This window comes from Monodelphis domestica, chromosome 5 (assembly GCF_027887165.1).
Source record: "Monodelphis domestica isolate mMonDom1 chromosome 5, mMonDom1.pri, whole genome shotgun sequence".
In the NCBI taxonomy this organism is placed as follows: Eukaryota; Metazoa; Chordata; class Mammalia; order Didelphimorphia; family Didelphidae; genus Monodelphis; species Monodelphis domestica.
In genome coordinates, this window is record NC_077231.1 from 310215132 (window position 1) to 310238339 (window position 23208).

The window sequence follows — 23208 nt, forward strand, 5'->3', positions numbered from 1 at the left end:
TCGCTTGACCCATTCAAGGGAAAGCCGAGAGCAGAGCATCGCCAGCATCACGCAGGTATTGGGGGGCCGCTGGGGGTGGGGCTGCAAATCGTTTGCTCTCGTCCTGGTAAAAATGTCCTTTCTTTGGGGCCCTGATGGCTTTTGGTGGAGAGGCTCGCTGCCTCAAAGCGAGGCCTTGGCTTTCGGGATCCTCTAGAGTCCCTGGCACTGCTCCTTGGCTTCCTCTCCTCTCCTCGCCCCCACCCCCAGCTCTTTTGCTTGTTGTTGTTTTTTTTTTCCTAACGCTGGCTTCGATTTCTGGGAACAGAACCAGGGTCCGAATGGCAGTCCCCAGCCCTGGAGCTGTTGAGACGGCCTCAAGGAAAAGGAAAGACTCCAGGTGATGGATGCTGGGAGAAGAGCCTGTTTGGGTTCCAGGTGCCGCGAATTTCGCTTCAAGAAATCCAAACCCCAAAGAAGTCAACAAAGAACGAACGAACGAACGAAAGAAAGAAAACCAGACCCCGGAGGAAGGAAGGAGAGGAGAAGGAACAGCGACTTCCTTCTCCTTGGCGCTGACTTCCAGGAAATCGGCAATACTCACCCGAGCCCCTGGACTACGGGCATTAAACCCAAGAAGTCAGCAGCCGGGAGCATGGTAGAGGCAGCATTATTACATGCCTCTGGCTATGTGGCTCACTCTACATAGGGTTTGTGCACAGGGATCTGAGTCCCTACTGGCATATGCATCTATCTGTCACGGTCCGCGCCGGGGAAGTTGACGGCAAGGGAAAGTCGTGGAGCACACAAAAGCTGCCTTCTATTTTCCACTTCCCCCAGGAGCCAGATGCGAGGCTGCTGCGGAAAGTCCCGCGAACAATGGGCTGAGCGGACGCAGGCCAATTGTGCCCGGCACTGTACACCGGGGAAGGGGGGGGGGGCGGATATCAGAGAAAGGAAGGATCGAGAAAGAAAGAGAAGCATAGAGGGGAGGGAAAGGGAGAGAGAGAAAAGGAGAAGCAGAGGGAGGGAGACAGAGAGGTGAAGGAAAAGGAGAAAGAAGAGGGAATGGAAGAGAGGAAGAGGGGAGGAAAGGAGGGAGGGAGAGAAAGAGAGGAAGAGAAAGGTGAAGGGAAAGGGGAGAGGGGAAGAGAGATTGGGGGAGGGAAAAGAAGAGTGAAGAAAGGAAGGGGAGAGACAGAGATACAGAGAGATGGAGACACAGAGAGAGACAGAACAAACTGAAAAACTGAAGGTGCCAGATCTGGAACTAGTTTAGAGAAGATGGGGGAGAAAATAGGAAGGAAAATAAAAAATCCAGTAGATCTCTCTCTCTCTCTCTCTCTCTCTCTCTCTCTCTCTCTCTCTCTCTCTCTCTCTCTCTCTCTCTCTCTCTCTCTCTCTCTTCTCCCCTTTCCTCACTCTTCCTCTCCTTCTCTCCCTCCCTCTGTCTTTGCCCCCAGTCTGAGAAGAACTTATGTGGCTAAGATGCGGGGGCCCTCGGGTGTCAAAACTTTGAAGATTAATGGATTACTTTGTTAATGACTCCAGGCGTCAGATTGATTTGTGAGGTGCGAAGCGTCTTCCTGACAGTCCCAAACAATGCTAGGAGTGTGCGGGAGAAGAAGGGAGGGCAGCAATCGGCTAGATCAGCATCCCAGACTCACACACTCACTCACTCACTCTCTCTCTCTCTTTCTCACACACACGCACGCGCACGCGAGAGCACACACACACACACACACACACACACACACACACAAACACACACACCGATCTTGCTTCTTTCGGAGGCCAGCGGCCCCCTTCCTCTCGTACTCCCACCCGAGCCCCTCCACACCCACACCCACCAAGATGTATTTTTTGCCTTTAAAAAAGTGTAAATAAAGCCTCGCTAGCCCCCAATGAGGCGTTCCTTCCCGACTTTTTTGGATCAATCAAACAGACAGTGGCTTCTTTTGATTAAAGCCCAAATTGTCATTGGGCAGAAGCAATCATGTGACAGCCAATTCGGTCCAATTTCAACCTTGTCTCCATGAATTCAATAGTTTAATAGTAGCGCGGTCCCCATACGGCTGTAATCAGTGAATTAGAAAAAAAACACCCCAGCAGCGATCTTCTATGAGAGATTTTTTTTTCTTCTCTCTCTCCTTTCGCCTGGGCCTTCCCCCCGCCCCCCTTAAGCCCCTCCAGAAGAGGGAACTTTTTCTCCGAGGGGGCTCCGAGGAGAAGGCCATGAATTACGAATTTGAGCGAGAGACTGGCTTTATCAATAGTCAGCCGTCGCTCGCTGAGTGCCTGACATCTTTTCCCCCTGTCGGTGATACATTTCAAAGTTCATCAATCAAGAGCTCGTCGCTTTCACAGTCGACACTGATTCCTCCTCCTTTTGAGCAGACCATCCCCAGCCTGAACCCGGGCAGCCACCCTCGCCACGGTAGCGGCGGCGGTCGCCCCAAGTCGAGCCCCGATGGCAGCAGCGGCGGCGGGGGCAGCCCGGTGCCCGCCGGCGCCCTGCAGCCCCCGGAATACCCCTGGATGAAAGAGAAAAAAGCTTCCAAGAAAACCGCTCTGCCTCCTGCCTCCTCGGCCTCCGCCTCCGCCACTGGACATGCCTGCTTGAACCACAAAGGTCAGTTCAAAGACTTCCCCCCCATCCCACCCACACCCAACTCAGCTCTTGGGTCCGGCTTTTACCCTGCTTGGGATCGTGGGGCTTGGGGGGGGGGAGGGAGAAAGATGGGGAAAAGGAGAGAGGGGCTGCCCGGCTGCCTTAGATTCTCTGCTGGGGGCTCTGGAGAGGAGCTGGTGGAGGAAGAGAGAAGGCGCTGATGGGTTCCACAATGCTATTAAAAAAAAAAAAACTTTCCCTAACTTGTTTAATATGGGATGATTTATTTGAGTTGGAACTGACCTCCTCTTGTCTCGCTGTCCTAGAGTTTGGCTATTTGACAGTAATGAAGAGTGATAGATGGTTCTTGCTCAGCTAAGCAGCTGATGCATTAATTATAAATTGCGGGATGGCTAATATAAAGTTTGTTCCCGGGTCGGGATGTTGGGGGCTCGGAGGGGCTACAGCAGGGCTTGCACGGGGCTGGGCGCTCAAGGAGGGCAGCAGCACAATGGATTTTACTGCATACGAGGGCGGCCATTTTGTTGCAGTTGATACTTTATGCTATATTTATTCTCCAGTGGAATAACCCCCGCTTGGACCCTCCACCTCCAACTGTGCGTGTGTCTCTTGTCGGTTTCCCTTTCTGCAGAGTCCCTGGAAATCGCAGATAACAGCAGCGGGGGCTCCCGGCGCCTGCGAACGGCGTACACCAACACCCAGCTGCTGGAGCTCGAGAAGGAATTTCATTTCAACAAGTATCTGTGTAGACCTCGGAGGGTGGAGATCGCAGCCCTGCTGGATCTGACTGAGAGACAAGTGAAAGTCTGGTTCCAGAACCGCAGGATGAAGCACAAGAGGCAGACCCAGTGCAAAGAGAACCAGAACGGCGAAGGGAAGTACAAGAGCCTGGAGGACCCCGAGAAAGCCGAGGACGACGACGAGAAGTCGCTCTTTGAGCAGGCCCTCAGCGTCTCGGGGGCCCTCCTGGAGAGGGAAGGCTACACTTTTCAGCAGAACGCCCTGTCCCAGCAGCAGGCGCCCAACGTGCACAATGGCGAGTCCCAAAGTTTCCCCGTTTCGCCTTTAAGCAGCAATGAGAAAAATCTGAAACATTTTCAGCACCAGTCACCCACTGTTCAGAACTGCTTGTCAACAATGGGCCAGAACTGTGCAGCTGGCCTGAACAATGACAGCCCAGAGGCCCTGGACGTCCCCTCTTTACAAGACTTCAGCGTTTTCTCCACAGATTCCTGCCTCCAGCTTTCAGATGCCGTGTCGCCCAGTTTACCAGGCTCCCTCGACAGTCCCGTAGACATCTCAGCCGACAGCTTTGACTTTTTTACAGACACACTTACTACAATTGACTTACAGCACCTGAATTACTAAATACATTAAAAAAAAAGCAAAACAAAAATCCCTTTGGGGGGTCGCCTTCTCTTTTCCCGGGAGCTGATTTTTAGAATTTCTTTCATTTGCCTCTCTCCTCCCTTTTCTCCCTCCCCCAAAGTGGCCAGGCAGGGGTTCTGCCTAGTCCCTCCCGGCCCAGTTCCAGAGCCATCTTTGCAGGGTAAACGAAGTGAGCGGTGTTTTGGATTGAACCCAAATGCCCTTTAGGTGATCCCTTGAAAGCAATATATGAGGCCTGTAAGAAAGCGAGCCTATCCCGGGGCGGCGCTTTCTTTTTATTTTTGTATTACATTAGGACGCATTGTCATAAGTATTTTTGGTAGAAGAAATCCTCCTTTGCTACGAGTAACTTTCTTATCCCCCTCCCCCGCCCAGACTCCTAGCGCTTCCCTCCCCTCCTTTTAGTCTAACTTGGTCAATAAAATTCTGCTCACAAGCTCTCTTCTTTGATTTCCATTCGAACATATTGGGCAGGGGGAGCAGGCCGTCTCTCCGTGGAGCTTAGGCGACAGGAAAGGGCCGGGCTGGGGAGAGGCCTAGCTCTCCTTAGCAGAGCCTCCCGAGGAGGTACAAGCCATAGACGGGACCCCGGAAAGGAAGGGGAATGTGGAGCTGGAGTTTCTGAGAGTGGAGCCTTGCCAAGTGCCTCGAAAATCCGCCCCCTTTCCGTGCTGATTGTGGAGCCCAAGAAAAGACCACTCCGAGCGTCTCTAGGGCCAGAGCTCAGTTCCAAACAATTCGTTTATTTCTACACCTTTGTTTCAAACATCTACATTCCAATGATGCCGGCCGCAGCGGTCCCGTCCGAGCCAGCCAAAGGAGCTCCGCTAGTGGCCCCGCCGCGGCGAGGTCCCCGGCAAGCCGACCTAAAAAAGAGGAGAGAAAAACAAACCAAATCACGGTTACAGGCTGCAGCGGACCTTTCCGAGGGCTTCTTCGTGGCACTGGGCCGGCGCAGGCCCGCCCGGAATCGTTTATTTCGGGGTAGGAAACGAAATTAATATTCCCTGCCTAAACCAGTTCGCACGCACGGCAGAGAAGGGATCCTTGCAGCCTGGAGGTCAGGTTAGCCAGCTGAAGTCTAAAATGGAGCGCGGCTCCGCGCGCCATCTTCGAAAGAGCGCAGATTCCCAGGGCAGAGTCTACCTATGAAATGCACTTTAAATGAACGCCAATAAAAGACGCTGTAGGGCTGTGCTGTCGCCTGGTGCTGCTTTTTTTCCTCTTATTCCCCCCCCCCCCCCTTCTTTCTCTGAACCTTGTTATTTACCGTGAGAAAACACAGAGGGCCAGCAACATGTGTGAGTGGGCTCAGCCGATTTACTAACCGATCGCTTTAGCGGCCAGAAAGGAAATCTGGGCCCTGCGAGGGGGTGAACGTGGCCCCCCCGCCCCCCACCTCCTCGGGCCCCCTCCCGTAGAACTCTTTCAGCGGCGTCTGGGGGAGAAAGAAGGGGCAGAATTCACTTGGCCTCGGGAGCCCAGCGGAGAGCAGGGCTGGGCTGGGCTGGGCTGGGCTGGGCTGGGCTGGGCTGTGTGGGCCGGAGCTGGGAAAAGGGCTGGATAAGATTCTTCCTAGTGCTCATAAATCAAACTCTTTCTATGAATGAGAATGTCATCAAAGAGATCAATCGCAGGAACACATGCACAAATACAAGTCCTCTTACGTATTTGCCCGAGCTGGGGATCCCCGTCGGAAAGCATTAAGTTAGGAGGCGTTTAAGCTATAAGTCATTTTTATTGCTCTTTTAAAACAACAGCTTGGCTAAGCTGCCGATGCCACGGAAAGCTCCGAGCCTGGGCCTTCCCCGCCCCCCCCCTTTCCTTTCTAAGAGATGGGCCTTTAGGGGGAGGGAAGAGGCGAGTTTAACCTAGCCACCTCTTTGGAGTTTAATGACCATCTCTCTCCCGCTCCCCCTTCCATTTGGAGAAGCATGGGGGGTTCTCCTATGGCTGGGTGCTCTCACCCTCCACCCCAGGCCTCAAACGCCACAGGAAAACTGGTTCATCAATTTCGAGCCCAATTTCCTGGGGGGGGCGCGGGGGGAGAAGGTTTTGCTATTCAAGTCTCCCGGTCGGCTTGTGCTTCTGAGGCCAGTCCTTTTGTGAGATGGCGGGGGAGAGAGCTCAAGAAAGGCGAAAGACGCTTAAGGAAGTGGAGGCGATGGTCTGGACTACACGGAGCCTGTGGGAGCCCCCCAGGCAGCCGAGAGGCTAAGCGGGATGGAGAGACATCAATGGGTACGGTACCTCGGTTTCTGTTGCCCGCTTTGCCAGTGTGGGTGTGTGTCTGGGGACATTTACACACACCAGGGAAATCCCTCGCCGTGGCTTCCGCTTAGTGGGAAAGAGGAAGGAGAAGGAGAGAAAAGAAGAGAGAAGGGGAGAGAGAGAAAAGGAAAACAGCAAGTGGAGGAGGAAGGAGGGGGAGAGAGAGAGATTAGAAAAAGAAGAGACAGAGAAGGAGGCAATGGAGGAAAGAGAGGGAGAGGGAAAGAGAAGAGGGAAGAGAGTTGGAAGGGGGAGGGAGGATGGGAAGGAGAGTGGAAAAGAAAAGGAGAGAGGGAGGGAGGAAATAGAGGAAAGAGGGAAAGTGTGAGAGGGAGGATGGGAAATAGAGAAGGCAAAGGAAGGAGGGAGAAAGAGAGGAGGGGGATGGGATAGAGAGGGGGAATGGGAGAGAGCAGGCAAGATGGAGAGGCAATAGAACTCATTGGCTGATTCCCTATTATGTTTCATTGTGATTGAGCAGGCCACAGACTGCTAGGCAATGAGTGGGAGGCTAACAAAAGAGAAGAGCTTCTTAAAACAAAGATGTAGACCTGAAGAAAAGAGGGGAAGACTAAGCAGAAGCTGTGGTCCTGGAAAGGAAAATACTTCCCTGTGTCCTTATCTGCGCCTCCCCTCCCCACCCCCACCCCAAGCCCTCCCCCACAGTCTCAGGGAAGGCGCCTCAGATCTGGGAAGAGGGGAAAGGCACTGTGCTTCTCAGCCAAGGCCCAGACTCTTTTTTCTCTGCCCCACGACATGGTGGTGATCCTGAGTGAAGGGCTCCCTTGGAGCCTGCTTTGGGCTCTCCTCATGGGTATGGGGCAAAGGGCAAAGGGAGAAATGAAAAGGGAAGGGAAAAGCAGCGGGAGGAGTCCCTTGTACCTGCTGGGAGGGGGAGTAGAAGTGGAGAAGGGTGGGCTCTGGGTGCTCTGTGGGGGTGGCCCAGGCTGGAGACTCCTCTCAGTTTGGTTCTCTCCTCTTTGAGGTGAAGGCTACTGGGGGGGGGGGAGGGCTCAGTAGGGAGGCAGGAAGGAGCTCCCTGCTTCTCTGTGATCACACAAAACAAAAAGGGAGTCCCAATAGGCCCACTCAAAATCGAGTTCTTAAAGCTGGAAGGGTGGCAAGAAAGGACCTGGGACGAGGAACCAGGCAGAGGAGGCCTGTGGAGAGATCTGTGGTCCTGGGATTCAGAGGACCCCCTGCTGGGGTTTGCTGCAAACCTCGGAGGGCTGTCCACCCAGGGGAGCATCCCCACAGAAGGGTGAGATTGTGGCTCCCTGGCCCTCTCTGCCTTGCTGTTTGTCCCAAACTCTTTCTTGTCTGCTCGCTCCTTGGCCTTTTCTCTGCCTGCCCAGCAGGCTGACTAGGAGCCTAGTGGCCCACAGAAATGAAAGAGCCCGTTAGTAGCTGTGAGAGAACGAAGGTGACTGAAAACAGGACCCCCAGCCTGGGAAAAGATTCCTCCTAGTAGCAACCCAACTCTCCAGGGAAAACAAGCCATGCAGGGGAAGCTGGGGGGGGGGGGTGGGTATTGCAAGGAGGGGGAAGCTCCTTTCTATCATCAACCATCTGTCGCCCCTCCCACTTAGCAGCCCCCACCCCCAACGCCAGACAGGCCCGGATGGTGGCCTTAGGAGTCCGGTGGTTAGATTGGGGTGGGGGGGGGACCTCCGAGCTCCCCAGAAATGGAGGAACCAGATTATCCTTCATGCTTCCCCCCTCCCCGGTCTTTTACGCCTAGGCTCCCGGTTGGGGGCTGTGGTTGGACAGAGGCCTCGGATGTCCTGGCCCCCGTGTGGTGGCCCTCCAGTTGGGGGTGGGGGGCTACCAGATGGACAGCAGATCCTGGACCAGTCCTAGAGCTGAGCATGTTCACCAGCTTTTGCCCCTTTTCCGTTTCTCCCTGCCCGCCCCCCACCCTCCATCCCTCAGTTGAGTTCCTCGGGGGTCACCTCGGGCTCCCCAGGCAGAGTCGATTACAGAGAAGGAGGAGGAGGGGGCGAGGGGGATTGTTGCTGCTACGGAGGCCTTTCCCGGCAGTCTAGGGTCCCCCAGCTCTCCCGCCCCTGGGCGTCAGATTACAACAACGTCTCATTGCCATGCTAATAGCTAGGGGATTGGGGCGGATTGGGGAGGGGGAAGCTCCTTGGCTTTGGAGACCTTCAGTGGAGATGAGAAGTCTTCCTCCTCCCCCTCCTCCTCCTCCTCCTCTTCCCCTTTCCCTCCACCTCCTCTTTTTCGTCCCTCTGCTCCTAGCCTCCTCCCTCCCATCCAGGCCTGGAGACCTCCTCGCCAAACTGTCCCCTCCTCCCAGGCCCTGTCCCCGAAGGGACCTGTGGTCATGACAATAACCAGAACGCGGGCCAGCTAGGGACAGTGCCGCACACACTCACCCGGATGCTGGGGCTTGGGCGCGGGGCGGTCTGCGTCTTCTGCTCCTTTGCTCACTCCCGTACCGGGCGGGTGAGGGAGTGGGGGAGGGGGAGGGGGTTCTTCACTCACCTGCAATCGTTCGGCCTGCTCTGGGCAGACTAAAGCCCCCAGCCCCCTGCAATCCTGACCAGAGCCAGGACGCTCCCCGCGGAGCCCCCGCCCCTCTTACTCCTCCTCTGCTCGCGGGGCAGCGAGGAGATAGCTACCCCACTCCCCTCATTCCTCGGGCAGCTCCCCGGATGGAGCCGAGCGGGAGCCTCCGGCGGCGGCAGCTACAGCGGCGGCTCCCTCGAGGGTTCCGGGTCCTCCCGGGCCCGACCCCAGCCCCAGCCCCAGTGCCGGGCTCCCGCCGTTGCCGCTGCCGCTGCCGCTGCCGTTGCCGCTGCTGCTGCCGGGGGGGCGACTGCGCGTCACCTTGATGGAGGAGCGCCCGGGATTTAAATGCCACTGAAACGGTGATCCATCACCAGCAGGAACAGGCAAACTTTCGCAGGGGGCTCCGCCATTGGCTGCCTCGGTCACGTGCGCCCCGTCCCTCTCTCCCCCTCCCCCGCCCCCTGCACACTGTACATTCATATCATTTTTCTCTTTAGCCCCATGGAGGAAGTGAGAAAGTTGGCACGGTCACCCAGGGCTCGGCAGGACCCGGTCACTGTGTGACAGGCAGATGGACAATGCGAGAATGAGCGCCTCCTTCCTGGAGCACCCCATCCTCAACGCAGGAGACTCGGGGACCTGCTCCGCCCGAGCCTACCACCCGGACCATGGGATTACAACTTTCCAGTCGTGTGCGGTCAGTGCCAACAGCTGCGGGGGCGACGAGCGCTTCCTGGTGGGCAGGGGGGTCCAGATGAGTCCCCCCCACCACCCTCACGCCCATCACCACTACCCCCAGCCGGCCGCCTACCAGCACCTCAACAACCTGGGTATGTCCTATTCCCACTCCAGCTGTGGCCCGGGGTTCGGATCGCAGAACTTCGGCGCAGGTTACAGCCCCTACTCATTAAATCAGGAAGCAGACGTAAGCGGCGGGTACCCCTCGTGCGCTCCCGCTGTTTACTCTGGAACTCTCTCATCTTCCATGGTCCAGCATCACCACCACCACCACCAGGGTTATGCCGGGGGCACGGTGGGCTCGCCTCAATACATTCACCACTCATATGGACAAGAAGCGCAGAATCTGACCCTGGCAAATTATAATAACTCCTTGTCCCCTCTCCATGCCAGCCACCAAGAGACCTGTCGCTCTCCTTCAGCAGAGACGTCACCTCCAGCACAGACCTTTGACTGGATGAAAGTCAAAAGGAATCCCCCCAAAACAGGTCAGTTCTCTACTTGCAGAAAGAACACCTGGCCCTGGTGCCACCGCCCTGAGGGGCTGGGCTGCAGTGCTGGCCGGCTGGCGGCTTCCTTAGGGTGAGGGGAGGGTTTGGGTGGGCTGGAGAGCTCAGGTGTACTCAGGGAAATGGTGCCCAGGAAGTCATAGGCCGGAGGGGGATCAGGAGGCCAGTGTCCTGAGCTGGGGGTGCTGATGGTTCTTTTAATATCTCTGGGTGCTCACACCCATGGTTGACTTCAAGTGACTACCGTGTAGCTCCTCAGTCGCCCTCCTCAGAATTCTGTCTAGGAGGACAAGTTCTCCTTTGCTCCTTTACCTGACTATGATTCAGAAACTTGGCGGGGGTAAATCCCTTGGAGAGAGAGAAGGCGGAGGAGGAAGAGAAGGGAGAGAGAGAGAGGAGGAGGAAGAAAAGAGGAGAGAGAGGAGGAGGAAGAAGGGGGGAGAGAGAAGAGAGAGAGAGAGAGAGAGAGAGAGAGAGAGAGAGAGAGAGAGAGAGAGAGAGAGAGAGAGAGAGAGAGAGAGAGAGAGAGAGAGAGAGACGGTTATGCCTTAAAAAAAGATCACACCACAAACATCCTTCTTTTCTCTCCCCTCTTCCCCCTCCTCGCTCCTGCCCTCCAGGGAAAGCTGGTGAATACGGGTATATTGGCCAACCGAACACAGTTCGCACCAACTTCACCACCAAGCAGCTTACTGAGCTGGAAAAGGAATTCCATTTCAACAAGTACCTGACTCGGGCCAGGAGGGTGGAGATCGCGGCCTCGCTGCAACTCAACGAGACCCAGGTGAAGATCTGGTTTCAGAACCGCCGCATGAAGCAAAAGAAGCGAGAGAAGGAGGGCCTGCTGCCCATCTCGCCCACCACCCCATCACGGATCGAGGAGAAGGCCGAGGAATCCTCAGACAAATCTACCTCCTCTCCCTGTGGCCCCTCTTCCCCAGCCTCCTCTACCTCAGACACTCTGACTACCTCCAACTGAGTTGGCCCCGGGCCTCTTTCTTCTTCCCCGCCAACCGGCACCCCATGAGACTCTAGTGCTGGACTGCTAACCCGAAGCACATTCTTAGCTTATCTTCCCCTTCGTTTACAGTGTCTCTCTTTTTGATGTTATCTTCAGGTCTTCTTCGGGCTAGGCCACTGTGTTTCAAGAGAATTCTGGCTCAGAGATGGAGGGGCTGGGTGGCAGTAACATCACTAATGGTGGGGTGCCACTATCTGGTCTCCTGACGACCTCTGAAGCCCCCTCCCATTTAGGATTGATTCAGATACCATTTGGAAAAGCTCCATTCCTCCCCCCCCCCCCAATCTCTTCCCCACACTAGCAGAGGGGACATACCTGTCATCTAACTTCAAATGATTTTTCTCCCTTTCTTTCTCCTCCTCCTTATCTCCCTGACTCTAAAGGCAGGCAAAAGAGAGCCTAAGACCTCAAGAAGAGGACGCACTAAGAAAGTGTTTACACAATTCACCTTTTTAATTTAATGCATTCAATTTCTTGTGTGAGAGAGTTTGCTGGTTGTAAATACTTTAAGAGATTTATCTTTATACAGATTTTCTAGAAATGATGTTTAGACTAGGAGATTAAAACAGGGTGAACACACTCCCAAAGCTGGCTGTGATTTTATATAGGACTAAAAGTGACAACGAAGTGGACTGGTGAAGCCCAATCAGATACCTCAGAGGGAAGCTGCCCTGTGTCTTGGGAGGAGATAAGTAGGCCTGGGCTGCACTGGGTTTTTGTTGTTGTTAAACCTCCCTGGATGTGCAGTGCCTCTCTTCTCCATCCCTCCCACCTCTTCTGGCCTCCTCCTGCCCCTCTTCAAAATTGTGTTGGATTGTTCTTAGGGCATATCCCCAAACACCTTCTTTCCACAGTAATCTTCCCCTAGATTCGATGTATCTCCAAACCAATTGTAAATGTGATGAATGGCGAAATGAATGTAGATTTCATGTGATTTGTGAACAAGCTTTCTGCATGGTGCACAATGATTTGAGCCCCCAAAGATACTACACTGAGTTCTATCAGTTGTCCTTTGTGGTCCCACAATGTTTGAGTCTCTGTACAATCATGAAAAGTTCTGAGATTCCAAGAGTGACGGAATCCAGAGCAGAATTTACGGGTCCTAAAAATAGCTGTAATAAATATATTCACATTTCAGGTACGCTTGGGCTTCCTTGTGTTTCCTCCAATCTACTGCAATCTATTTCAACCTCAGTTGACCATTTCAGGTGGGGAGAAGGAAAAGAAGGGTCTGTCCTTTCAAAGAAGTTGTCCTTTATTGGATTAAGGCAAATTTTTCTCTATCCTGCAGCTAAAACCCATCCTTCCTGGTTCATTTTTTTCAGTCTCATGTTTGACACCTACATTCTGCTTCTGGGTAGTTGTGTGTGTGTGTGTGTGTCTTTTAATATACATACCTATATGTATGTATGTATGTATATATTTGAAGAGAAGAGTTGTTGGGGGTTTTAAAGTTGAAATCACAAGGAAATTTATGAACTGAATCTATTTTTGCAACAAATACAGAAACTTCCTGGGTCAAGTGCTAACCTTTTCACCTCTAACTGAATGCTGACATATATATAAACAGACCTCCCTTCAAAAGCACAAACTGTCTTCAGCCAGTCTTTCCTCACATCAGTGAACCAACAATCAAGGGACTCACATTTAATTGCCTCCACTACCAAGTTGTCCTAGGAGTGGAGTCCTCCCTCTCGACCTCATTTCCCCTCATGCCCCTCACCTCTTTGCTGACTGCTAATGATGACTTGCAATTCCTGCACCCCTCAAAGTAAAGGGGGGCTGTTTTTCTAGCAGAGTTTCTTCTTTGTTCTCCCCCCTCCATTCTTGCTATTCCTCTTCCATCTCCTCCTTCATCCTTCCCTCTCCTCCTCCTTAAACTCTTAGCTAAATCACCTTCTTGAAAAGTTATGCCAGAGCTGGAACACTGTGCTGGGAGACTTCTTATTCCCCGGCACATGCTACAGTTAGCCAGAGGCCCTGGGAGAAGTTTCCCTTTTTCCTTCTGCATCCACTGTCAGGTAAACTTGTAAGAGTTCCTCCAAGGTCCTACCCGGCCCAGTAGCACAGAGCCACGATTCCGGAAAAAAGCAACAGTTCGAAGCTGCAGGCTTTATGCAGTCTTTTTTCTCCCCCAAATTTCACCTCCTCGTCACCCAACCCCTTTTTAGCGGAACATTCCAGCCTGTAGCAGCCAGAAAAAGGGAAAATCCTGGCATCCTCCAAATAACAAATGAATGTTTCTCCTAAGCAACAAATAAACAAACAACCTGGGCTTCCTTCCCCAACAAAGGAATGCTTTACAAGGAGCGTCAGGGCTGCAAAGTTGCCTCTCACAGGTTCGGTGGAGCATCTACGCGAGATTCTTCACTTCCTTGTCAAAGGAGACAAGTCTCGATCTGCAGGCGCGTCGGCCATATCAAGGGCACCGGGAGAGGGCTAAGGCTCCCTGCTTCAGCGCTGGGACCGTCCCTAAAAAAAGACCGCAGTGGATGCAGCCCAACTTCAAAGCAGATCCAAATATTTCTTTCATTTTCCCGCCAGGGCTTCGACTCTATCTTTTGTTTATTAGTGTAAGGGCACAAAACAAAACAGATGGCCTCCTTCCAAATACTTTCATGTGCTAAAGGAGGGCATTTGCATGCCAGCGACCCTGATTTCAATATCTAAGAGCAGAGGGGTCCCAACCCCCGGGCCGGGGCAAGCAAGTGTCCAGGTACCGGTTTTTTAATGGAACTGGGAGGAGGAGGAGAAGGATCAATTACAGCGAAATTGACCAAGTCTTTTCTCTGTGGTGGGATAAATCAGCGAACGAGCAATGCATTTAGGACACATTAATATACCTTTCAGCAACGAAAACATTTGTATCTTTTTAGCTGTCCCAATCGATTAAATCAAAATAGCTTAACATGACCTACTTCAAGGTCTCTCTCTCTTTGGGTCTCAGAGGAAAGCAGACAAGTCAGTGAAAAAATAAATGAGAGGGGTAATTGAAGGCCCCGAAAGGGCTAAAATAGGGGAACCCCCACATCTGTACAGCTCCAAAAGCTACCATTCTTGAGAGGAGGATCGTGGGGTAGGGAGGGATTGGGGATCATCCTTCATAAAGCCCACGGTTTACAGCGTATGGGCCTCGCGGACCCAGAGTTCAGGGTATCCCCCAACCACAGTCGGGCTTCGGATTTTTCAGGAAGCCCCCGGAATATAGCACAGCCCACACCCCTTTTTGAGTTTACTTTGGGAGCTCAGGCAGAGGCTGGGGGGGTTTTCCTCTGGGGCAATCAGATTCCAACCGATCAATATTTACTCAGTCTGAAAGGGTTGTTGAAAAGGCAGCATCAACAAACTGCTTAGCTGCTCACCCCAGTTTAATCTCAGGTTCACCGAAAGTTCAAACAGAAATTAATTCAGAGATGGGTCACTTTAGAGAGAGCCCTCCGCTGAAGGCAAACAATTCCAGTCCCATCCCTCCGGGGAAGGGGGCAACTTTCCTATTCTTTTTTAGGCGAAACAGTGTTTACTAAAAACTTAAAACACTTTCCTCTCCCTCCCGGGGGTCTTTTTTTTTTTTTTTAAGTTTCTCTGCTGGCCTCTTCCTCCTCCGCCTCCTCCTCTCTTCTGTTCTTGCTTCCCCACCGCCAATCCATTAGCCTTCACTTGGCTTATAGTAAATTGCATCGAATATTTTAAAAACGTTAAATTAGACCGACGGAACGGATCCTATTTATTTCCCATGCCAGGAGCTATGAAACTGGGCTCCTTGGGCCAGTGAAGCACAGCTCCTAGGAAAAGCGCAGGGCGAGTTCCGCCTGAGTGATGGGCCGCTCCCTGAGCTTCTATCTAGACCTGGGTGCACAGCCTGTCGGGCGGTGGGGGGGATGAAGTGGGAGGGGAGGCCGGGGCCACCGAGGGGTAACGCATATTGGGGGATGCCCTGGAATCCTGCTGGCCTCCAGCTCCAGCCGCTAAGGGGAAGGGGGGGGGGAGGATAAAGCAATGGACGTGGAGAACCGAGAATGGGAAGAAGGGTGAAGAGGTTACTGTTGGAGGTGGGAAAAGCTGCACAACGTGGCTAATTGCCACGGAGCTCCAGAGGTCAGAGTTCACGTAATCACTGCATAAATGAATGCGCAATGGGGGCTTATTAAACGCTCTCCTAATGGCAGCTCACGTTTGGCCCCAAGTCCGCATCTTCCTTCCCAAGGAGAGGCATCCATGAGGGAGAACTGGCCTTTTGGCATGTTTCCGAGCGGAAAGGCCGAGCATCCCTTTTGTGCTCTCCGTGCCTGCACACCTATTTTAGATACCATGGAAGGCACGTTGCATTTTCTGATTGTGCTGCAACAGTGCTCAGCCTGGCATTTCCAATCGACAGGAGAGGACGGCTCCCAGAGGCTTCTCTATTAGCGCTGCGGACAGTGGCCTGTTGGGGAAGACGTAGGCACGGGAACTTTCTAATAGGAAAGCGGACGCTTTGCAGCTGTATTCGTGAGGGCAGGCTGAGCTTCCTGGGTCCTGACCGTTCTTGCCGAGATCCAGGGAAAGTTCTAGTTCTAGTTCTCCTTTTTTTTCAGGAGCAAAATTGTTCCCCACCCTTCTAGCTGCCGCTCCACTTCCTGTTCCCTTCCCTAAAAGCACCACTCCGGCGGGCCGGGGCTCTGTTTGGGTCTTTCACACACCTGCGACGAGAGGGGGGCAGGGAGGGAGACAGCCCGAGCTCTCGGTCCATACTTTTCTTCTCTTGCCACGTTTTCCACCCCAGTCCTCTGGCCTAAGGATTTCTGGGTAACTCAGCCCCGAGCACCCCTCTCTCTTCTCTTCTGGGGACCCATCACGGATCGAATCCAAATCCTCGCAAAGAAAGGCCGGCCACCTTTTTGCATTTTACGTTGTAAGGCGTGAGGGCAGCCTTGAAAACTAAATTGGGGAGAACTGGTTTCCACAAACATTTGAAAAATTCCATCTCGACCTGGGAAAGAATCGCCAGGAAAGCAAACCTCCTGCATTAAGGGTTTGACCCCACTAAATTGGCAAAGCTTGCTGTCAGTGAGGCGGGGCCCACGGGTTCTCCTAACACATTCCAGGTTGGGTTCTCACGCTGAAATTTCTTCCTGCCTTGGACCTATTCCGCAGCCTGGCCTCCTTGCTTGTCTCTGCCCGTATTCCTTCATTTTTTCGGGTGACTCACTCTCTTACCTGGAAAAAAAAATCAAAAACGCCATCAGCCTCGCTTTGTACCGCTTTCCTTCTGCCCGTCGGGGGCATTCCCTAGGCTAGGGATGTTGGGCCCCGGCTGGAGGCTTCTGGGAGAATCCCTCGAGGCTTAGCTGCTTACACCGGCCTCTGGGTAAACATCCCAGGCATCGAACTCGGCTGACCTTCCATCGCAGAACCACAGACTACAGAGCAGCCGGGCCGCTCAGCCCAGGCTCGGGCTCTGGGTGCCTTTCTCCCTTCCTCGCTTCCACCTCCTTCCCTATCGCTTTGTGATCCCGAAGGACGGGCATTTTCCCTTCTTTCCGTAACGGCCGCATCTGGGTCTTGGCTATAAGAAATCAATTGCGGTCTCGGCTTTCCCTTTCGACTTTGGGGACACAAGTCAAGACGCGAATTTCGATTTCTTTAGTTAGTTGTTTATTTTTCAGATCTGTCTTGATTTAAATTGTTTTCTATTACACTGTTTTATTTTTAAATTTCCCCAGGATTCCAGGGTTCCTGTTTTCTCCCTCCCCCTCCCCGCATGGACACGTGTATCTTGATTTCAAAAATCAGTCCTCCCGGGAATTAGATGCATCTGAAAATGGCCGGGCGCCTCTTCTCTGTGGGGAGTCAATATGGAGGGGTCTTGGCATCTTCCAGGGTCCTCCACCATGGCCAGGAGCCTAACTGATCGCCTTTCCTAGCTAGCTAAAACCAACAACCACAGGTTCAGCACTATTCCAGCCCGCCTCCCATCCCAGCAAACACCGCTCCAGTCCCCGCAGCAGCAGCAGTAACAAAACAGGCCAATACACCTTTGCTTTGAACAGCAAACAAGGAGAGGGGCTCTCTGGGGGTTCTCTTCCGGAGAGGTCCTTTGCAGGGGGTGGGGTACGATTCATTTCAAGGGAAAAGCATCTAATCAGTGTGGTGTGGATAGAAATGTAGAGGACTTGAGGTTCTCCGATGGCACCCACTCTGCTGCTCCTCCGACGGGGTGGGGGTAAGGGGGTGGGTGGGGAGACTGGCCTCCGACCTTCCAAAGAGCTGGTAACAACGACTTCCCCAGGGCTTTGTTGCAGCCAGTCCCAACACTTGGCTCTGAGCTCAAGAGCACCCTCCCCCACGCCCAGTCATTCCCCAGAGCTCTAGCTGCTCTGTTCTTAGCCCTGAAACCCATTTCTGTCCTCAGAGAGCTTATGTTTTTGGAAGGGAGTGAAGAGGATGATCAAACAGACCTACGGGATCCAGGGCATCAGATGAGAGACCTTTCCTGTTCTACAGAGTGGAGAAAGGAACATCAGGAGCACCAGAAAGAGAGGATCCCGTAGGTCTGTTTGATCATCCTCTTCACTCCCTTCCAAAAACATAAGCTCTCTGAGGACAGAAATGGGTTTGTTTTCTGTCTCTGGAGCCCTGGGACCTGCCATTCCATAGGTACTATATGGATGCTGATGAATGAATGAATGAATGAATGAATGAATGAGTAGAATTAAGGGTTTAAACCTCTTCCTCTTCTCAGACAAAAGGGCAAAGGATTCCAACCACTGGAAACTTTGAGCTTTCACAGGTGCTGGAGAGTATTTATAAGACCAGGCAGGCTCCATCCCTCCTCTCAATTCAGCTGTACTCTCATCCCTCTCCTTAGATTTCTCATCCCTCCTCTGAATTCCTTCTCTTGTCCTCTGTAACTAAACTATACCAGCTCCAGGCCAATTTCCTCTAAGATGAATCCCCCAATTACTCTCACTCCCACCTCTCTATCTCCCCCTTCTTTGAATGATGCCCTCCTATGACGCTGAGCTTGTGCCTCAAACTTTTATAGGTTGTACTTCCTTTTAATTGGCCTGTTGTGACAGTCTTTTTACCCAACCAAGTTATAAGACCCTTGAGGTCAAGGAGGGACCTTGCCCTATAGTTATAACAAGAGGATAGACTACTGGAAAGAGCAATGCATTTGGGCATCAAGAACCTACCTTCTAATCATGAGCTACTTATATGACTATGAGTAAGTCATTTAATTCCTGGCCTCAGTTCCTACTTTTGTAAAATAAGGGGATTGGATTGTCTCCTTCACTTCTCAAATGTATTTGTTTTTCAATATTTCCCTTCAAATGCTCCACGATGACAGTTGCTTCTACCATGAGGCTTTTCTTTCCAGATTACATGTGCCGAGTTCCTTCCATCGTTCCCCATGTAGTATGCTCTTACACCCTCCTGGCCATCCTTTTCTGGATGCCATCTTGCTTGTCAATGTCCTTCTGAAAACGTAAAGCCCAGAACTGAACATCATACTTCAGTATGGCCCGAGCAGGGGAGGGCAGCAGGACTGTCACCTCCCTCCTTTCCTAAAGGATGTATTTGTGTTTTGGCCAGCAGATAGCATGGTTGCCTCTTGGGAGCTCAAGATTTTGCAGCCAAAGAGTCTATTAATGCAAGATTAATAATTCTGATCTGTGACTGACAGTAATTGGTTGAGAAAATTGCTTCTGAAGAGATGAAGGACCATGTCCTGGTTGTAAGGCTATGAATGAAAAGATTCAGTCAAACATTACAGATATTTTAGTTCTATAAAAGTGAGTCTAAGAGGGGTGATGGCAAAGGGTACCTGGCTCTGGGACTTCCTTTGATTTGTGGAAGAAGGACAGCTGCCATGTGGTCCCGAAAACATGGCAGCTAATGCCCAAAACTTGCTTAGTCAAGCCTTTTCTTTCTTGAACTCACATGCAGGGTACTTCAGGTAGACACATCCCAGCCTTGGAAGTCACTTGATGAGTAGAAAAGGTTTGGCCATCCTGAGTCTTTTGGGACAATGTTACTGTCAGCAAAGGAGAAGCCCCCCCCTCAACCTCTACAATGCTTTTGGAATAGAAGACCACCAAGAGGGTGAGTCCACAGCCTTCTGTTTTTTTTTTTCAGAAGCCAGACATTGAGAGTTGTTGGACAGTGCAAAGCTAAGGTGAAATGTAGCTCCCCCAATTATTTTATGTTCTGTTGAGGATAAGAATCAGACTGAATCTTATCTAATCCTTTCTGTTAACATGAACGGTGAAGCTTCTGCCACCCCTCCCCACCCATGAGGGTTCTGGGATAGTGAATTTGATGAATTGAAAATAATGTGAGAAAAGGAAACTGACCTTTTGAAAAATTAATTTATTATTATTTTTTATAAACCCTTACCTTCCATCTTAGAATCAATACTGTGTATGGGTTCTAAGGCAGAAGAGTGGTAAGGGCTAGGCAATGGGGATTAAGTGACTTGCCCAGGGTCACCCAGCTAGGAAGTGGCTGAGGCCAGATTTGAATCCAGGACCTGCCATCTATGGACCTGGCTCTCAATCTATTGACCCACCCAATTGCCCCTGACCTTTTTCTGGCTCTCCCAAGGCTGAACTCAGTCCAGGCCAGATGAGGTGTATGAGTCTAGAGCAGAAGGCTGCCTTTTATAGAGGAGAGTGCTCCAGTCCTTGAACTCAATACTTGTTGATGTTAGACTACTTTCAGATGATTGTAACCATATGGATGTTGAATTTTTCTTTTCTTTTTCTTCAGATATTTGGGATCCTTTAGACTCAGTTGCATTTTAAACATTATTTTCTGTAATCAAACATTGATTTTCCCTTCCCTTTCTCCTTTTTATTTCATTTAATGAAAAAACTTTTTTTGGGGGGGGGAAAGGGGGTTCTGGATCAGTGATTTATTTGTATAGGGAAACATCCAATGGGGAAACTCCCTTTAAACAATGAACTATTTTCATCTCTTAAAAGAAAAACCTTATATTAAACTGTGTTAAACCTTAAACAGTTTAACTGAAACCTCTTATCCGAGAACTAATGGAAGGACCATGTTCTCCAGGAAGTTCAGGGAAAGTGGACTGAGGTCTTCTGCCTCTCTTTGGGTCATTCTGGAAGCAGCAGGAGCCAGCCCCTCCTGAGACTTGCCTGGCCCTGAGACAGAGTAAACTTCTCAGAGGTTCTTCTCCACCCATCGTCAATTCCTCTAAACTCCCTTAGAAGGATATTGTGAGAATAAATAAGATTTCCACTGAAGCATTATGGGCTTCTTGGGAAGAAACACGTTGTAAAAGCAGTCTTTGTTAGTATGAAAGTGCAGTATTAACCCATGTTAGCAGTAGAAGCAGCGGTAAGGGAGTATTGACTTAAATTTTTTAAAATCCACACATTTAAGAGACAGCTAGATAGCACAGTGGGTAGAGTGCTAGGCCTGGAGTTAGGACCTGGGTTCAAATTTGACCTCAGATCCTTCCTAGCTGTGTGACCCTGGGCAAGTCACTTAACCCTCATTGCTTAGCCTTTGCCATTCTTCTGTCTTAGAATTGATAAGGAAGGGTTTAAAAAACACATTTAAGTAGTTAGTAAAGATGGCAGATAAAAATTGTTTGCCAGAATGGACAAATACTAAGGAAGATCATAAAGTTAGGCACTTTAGAGATCTCAAAGTTATATATGAATAGTGTGTATGTGTATATAGGGATAAATTGGAGCTAAGAAAGTTTTTGACCTCTGGAGGTCAGATACCTTTCCTAGAATCTAGCATAATGCTTTGCACACAGTAAGACACTCAGTAGTACTTACTGAATTACACTAAATTAATTAGAATGAGACAGTGTGATGAACTGGATTTGGAGCCGGGGGAACACTTAGATTTGGTTTTCTCACATGTGAGACTTCGGGCCAGTCATTCAACCTCTCTGGTCTTAAAATGTCTTTCCCATGTTTATCTCCATTCTCCCCTTTCCATGGCTAAAGGCTCTTTTACTTGTGAAGATACAGAATACAGGGATTGTGTGAAACAGAAAAGAACAAAGTAAACCAGTCCAGTGTTCTTCTAGATGCCATTTTTACTGATTTTTGAAGTTCTGTTATTACATTTGGTCATGGAAAAGGAAATCCTTGAGAAAATGTTTTTTTTTCTTTTTTTGAGTAAATTAAATTTACTCCAGAGAACAGCTGGAAAGAATAGACACTGCTCCTACCACTTCAAATGTTTTCCTTCCTTCCCTCCCTCCTTTCTCTTTCTTTCTTCCTTCCTTCCTTCCTTCCTTCCTTCCTTCCTTCCTTCCTTCCTTCCTTCCTTCCTTCCTTCCTTCCTTCCTTCCTTCCTTCCTTCTTTCTTTCTTTCTTTCTTTCTTTCTTTCTTTCTTTCTTTCTTTCTTTCTTTCTTTCTTTCTTTCTTTCTTTCTTTCTTTCTTTCTTTCTTTCTTTCTTTCTTTCTTTCTTTCTTTCTTTCTTTCTTTCTTTCTTTCTTTCTTTCTTTCTTTCTTTCTTTCTTTCTTTCTTTCTTTCTTTCTTTCTTTCTTTCTTTCTTTCTTTCTTTCTTTCTTTCTTTCTTTCTTTCTTTCTTTCTTTCTTTCTTTCTTTCTTTCTTTCTTTCTTTCTTTCCCTCACCTTCTCTCTTACTAACAAGGCTGGGAAGTGTCTGAATTCAAATTTGAACCCATGTCCTATCATCTCTAGACCTGGCTCTCTATCCACTGAACCACCCAGCTGCCCCACCCCCAAAGCATGACTTAATAACCAGGAGGCAGGTGATCTGGGCAAACTGTGAAAAGAGAAGAGTTGATTTATCCCAGTCAAATTGATTTGAGTAGAATAGCCAAGAGTTCTGATGAAATTGGGCACTACAATCATAAAACACTCATCAAGTGTTTCCAAGTAGAAGCCAGATGAAGTGTTTTTCCCTGGTCTTCTTTCCTACTTCAACAGATCCAGGATCTTGTTGCCTTGGATGTTCCCTTCAACAAGAGGTAGAAACCCTTCCATGTCTGCCCATGCTGTGATATGCTTGTCCAGATTCCTTTATCAGTCCAACATAGGGAGTCGAGCCAGCATGTTAGAGGCCCCTGACAGATCTCTCCACATTGTATGGCTACAGATATAGTATAATCACTGACCGGTGGTCATCCCTTGGTCCTGCCACCTCTCCAGTGCATCCTTCACACCCTGAGCATATACTTCTGTAATGAAACCCTTTATACTGTTTCAACCTGTTCATGAGTCCAGAGGGAACATAACATCCCAACACCCTCCCCTCCCTCAATGAAATAAACTGAGCCAATAGGAGAAAGCAATGTCAAAGCAATCTGAGGGCTAAGATGGACAAACACAGATGCAGAAAATCAACCATTCCAGGGAAGAAGTCTCTTTACAGAGCATGACTCTTTGCACCAGAGAAAAAGGCTTCTTTTTTTAGTTTATTTCTTTTTTATGTAAAAATCTTTATTTCATTAATTAATTTAGAATATTTTCCATGGTTACATGATTCATGTTCTTTCTCTCCCCTCCTCCCCCCGCCCCTTCCATAGCCAACGTGCAATTCCACTGGGTTTTACATGTGTCATTGATCAAGAGCCATTTCCATACCATTGATATTTGCACTACAGTGATCTCTTAGTCTACATCCCCAATCATATCCCCATTGACCCATGTGATCAAGCAGTTGTTTTTCTTCTGTGTTTCTATTCCCACAGTTCTTTCTCTGGAAGTGGATAGCTTCTTTCTCGTAAGTCCCTCAGAATTGTCCTGGGTCACTGCGTTGCTGCTAGTACAGAAGTCCATTACATTTGATTGAACCACAGTGTATCAGTCTCTGTGTACAACATTCTCCTGGTTCTGCTCCTCTCACTCTGTATCCATTCCTGGAGGTCCTTCCAGTTTACATGGAAAGAGAGGAATGCTTCTGATGAACTCACAAAAGGCTTTCCAGTAACCAGGAGTCATGAGTTTATCCTCGGGTCAGGTGTCTCCTGTTGATAGAGTTCCCTTTCCCATGAACTCCTGTATACTGATGGGACAGAAGGAGTTCGGTTGTTTTTGTTTTTCTTTTTGTGAGGGAGATGTTTTGTAGGAATTGTTCTACTCTAGTAAGAGTCCTTTGTGAAAATAGCTAATCTTGTCTGACTGGCTATCAATGGGAAGCCC

At 50.4% G+C, this 23208-nt stretch overlaps 2 protein-coding genes across 3 annotated transcripts; both read left to right on the plus strand.

The window, feature by feature from the left end:
* The first annotated feature begins 299 nt into the window (after positions 1-299).
* On the plus strand, positions 300-5194 carry HOXA2 (homeobox A2). Of its 2 annotated transcripts, XM_056800438.1 has the most exons (4): positions 766-896; positions 1443-1550; positions 2377-2611; positions 3243-5194. In XM_056800438.1, exons 2-4 carry the CDS (start codon positions 1521-1523, stop codon positions 3977-3979), a joined length of 1002 nt encoding a protein of 333 aa, XP_056656416.1. In that variant the 5' UTR covers positions 766-896; positions 1443-1520; the 3' UTR covers positions 3980-5194. The 2 variants fall into 2 exon arrangements, with proteins under 2 accessions (XP_001362994.2, XP_056656416.1); XM_001362957.4 differs by having other exon boundaries at positions 300-2611.
* A 419-nt stretch (positions 5195-5613) lies between these two features.
* On the plus strand, positions 5614-12209 carry HOXA1 (homeobox A1). Its single transcript, XM_001363043.4, has 3 exons — positions 5614-6241; positions 9298-10026; positions 10668-12209. Exons 2-3 carry the CDS (start codon positions 9372-9374, stop codon positions 11024-11026), a joined length of 1014 nt encoding a protein of 337 aa, XP_001363080.1. The 5' UTR covers positions 5614-6241; positions 9298-9371; the 3' UTR covers positions 11027-12209.
* Positions 12210-23208: the final 10999 nt, after the last annotated feature.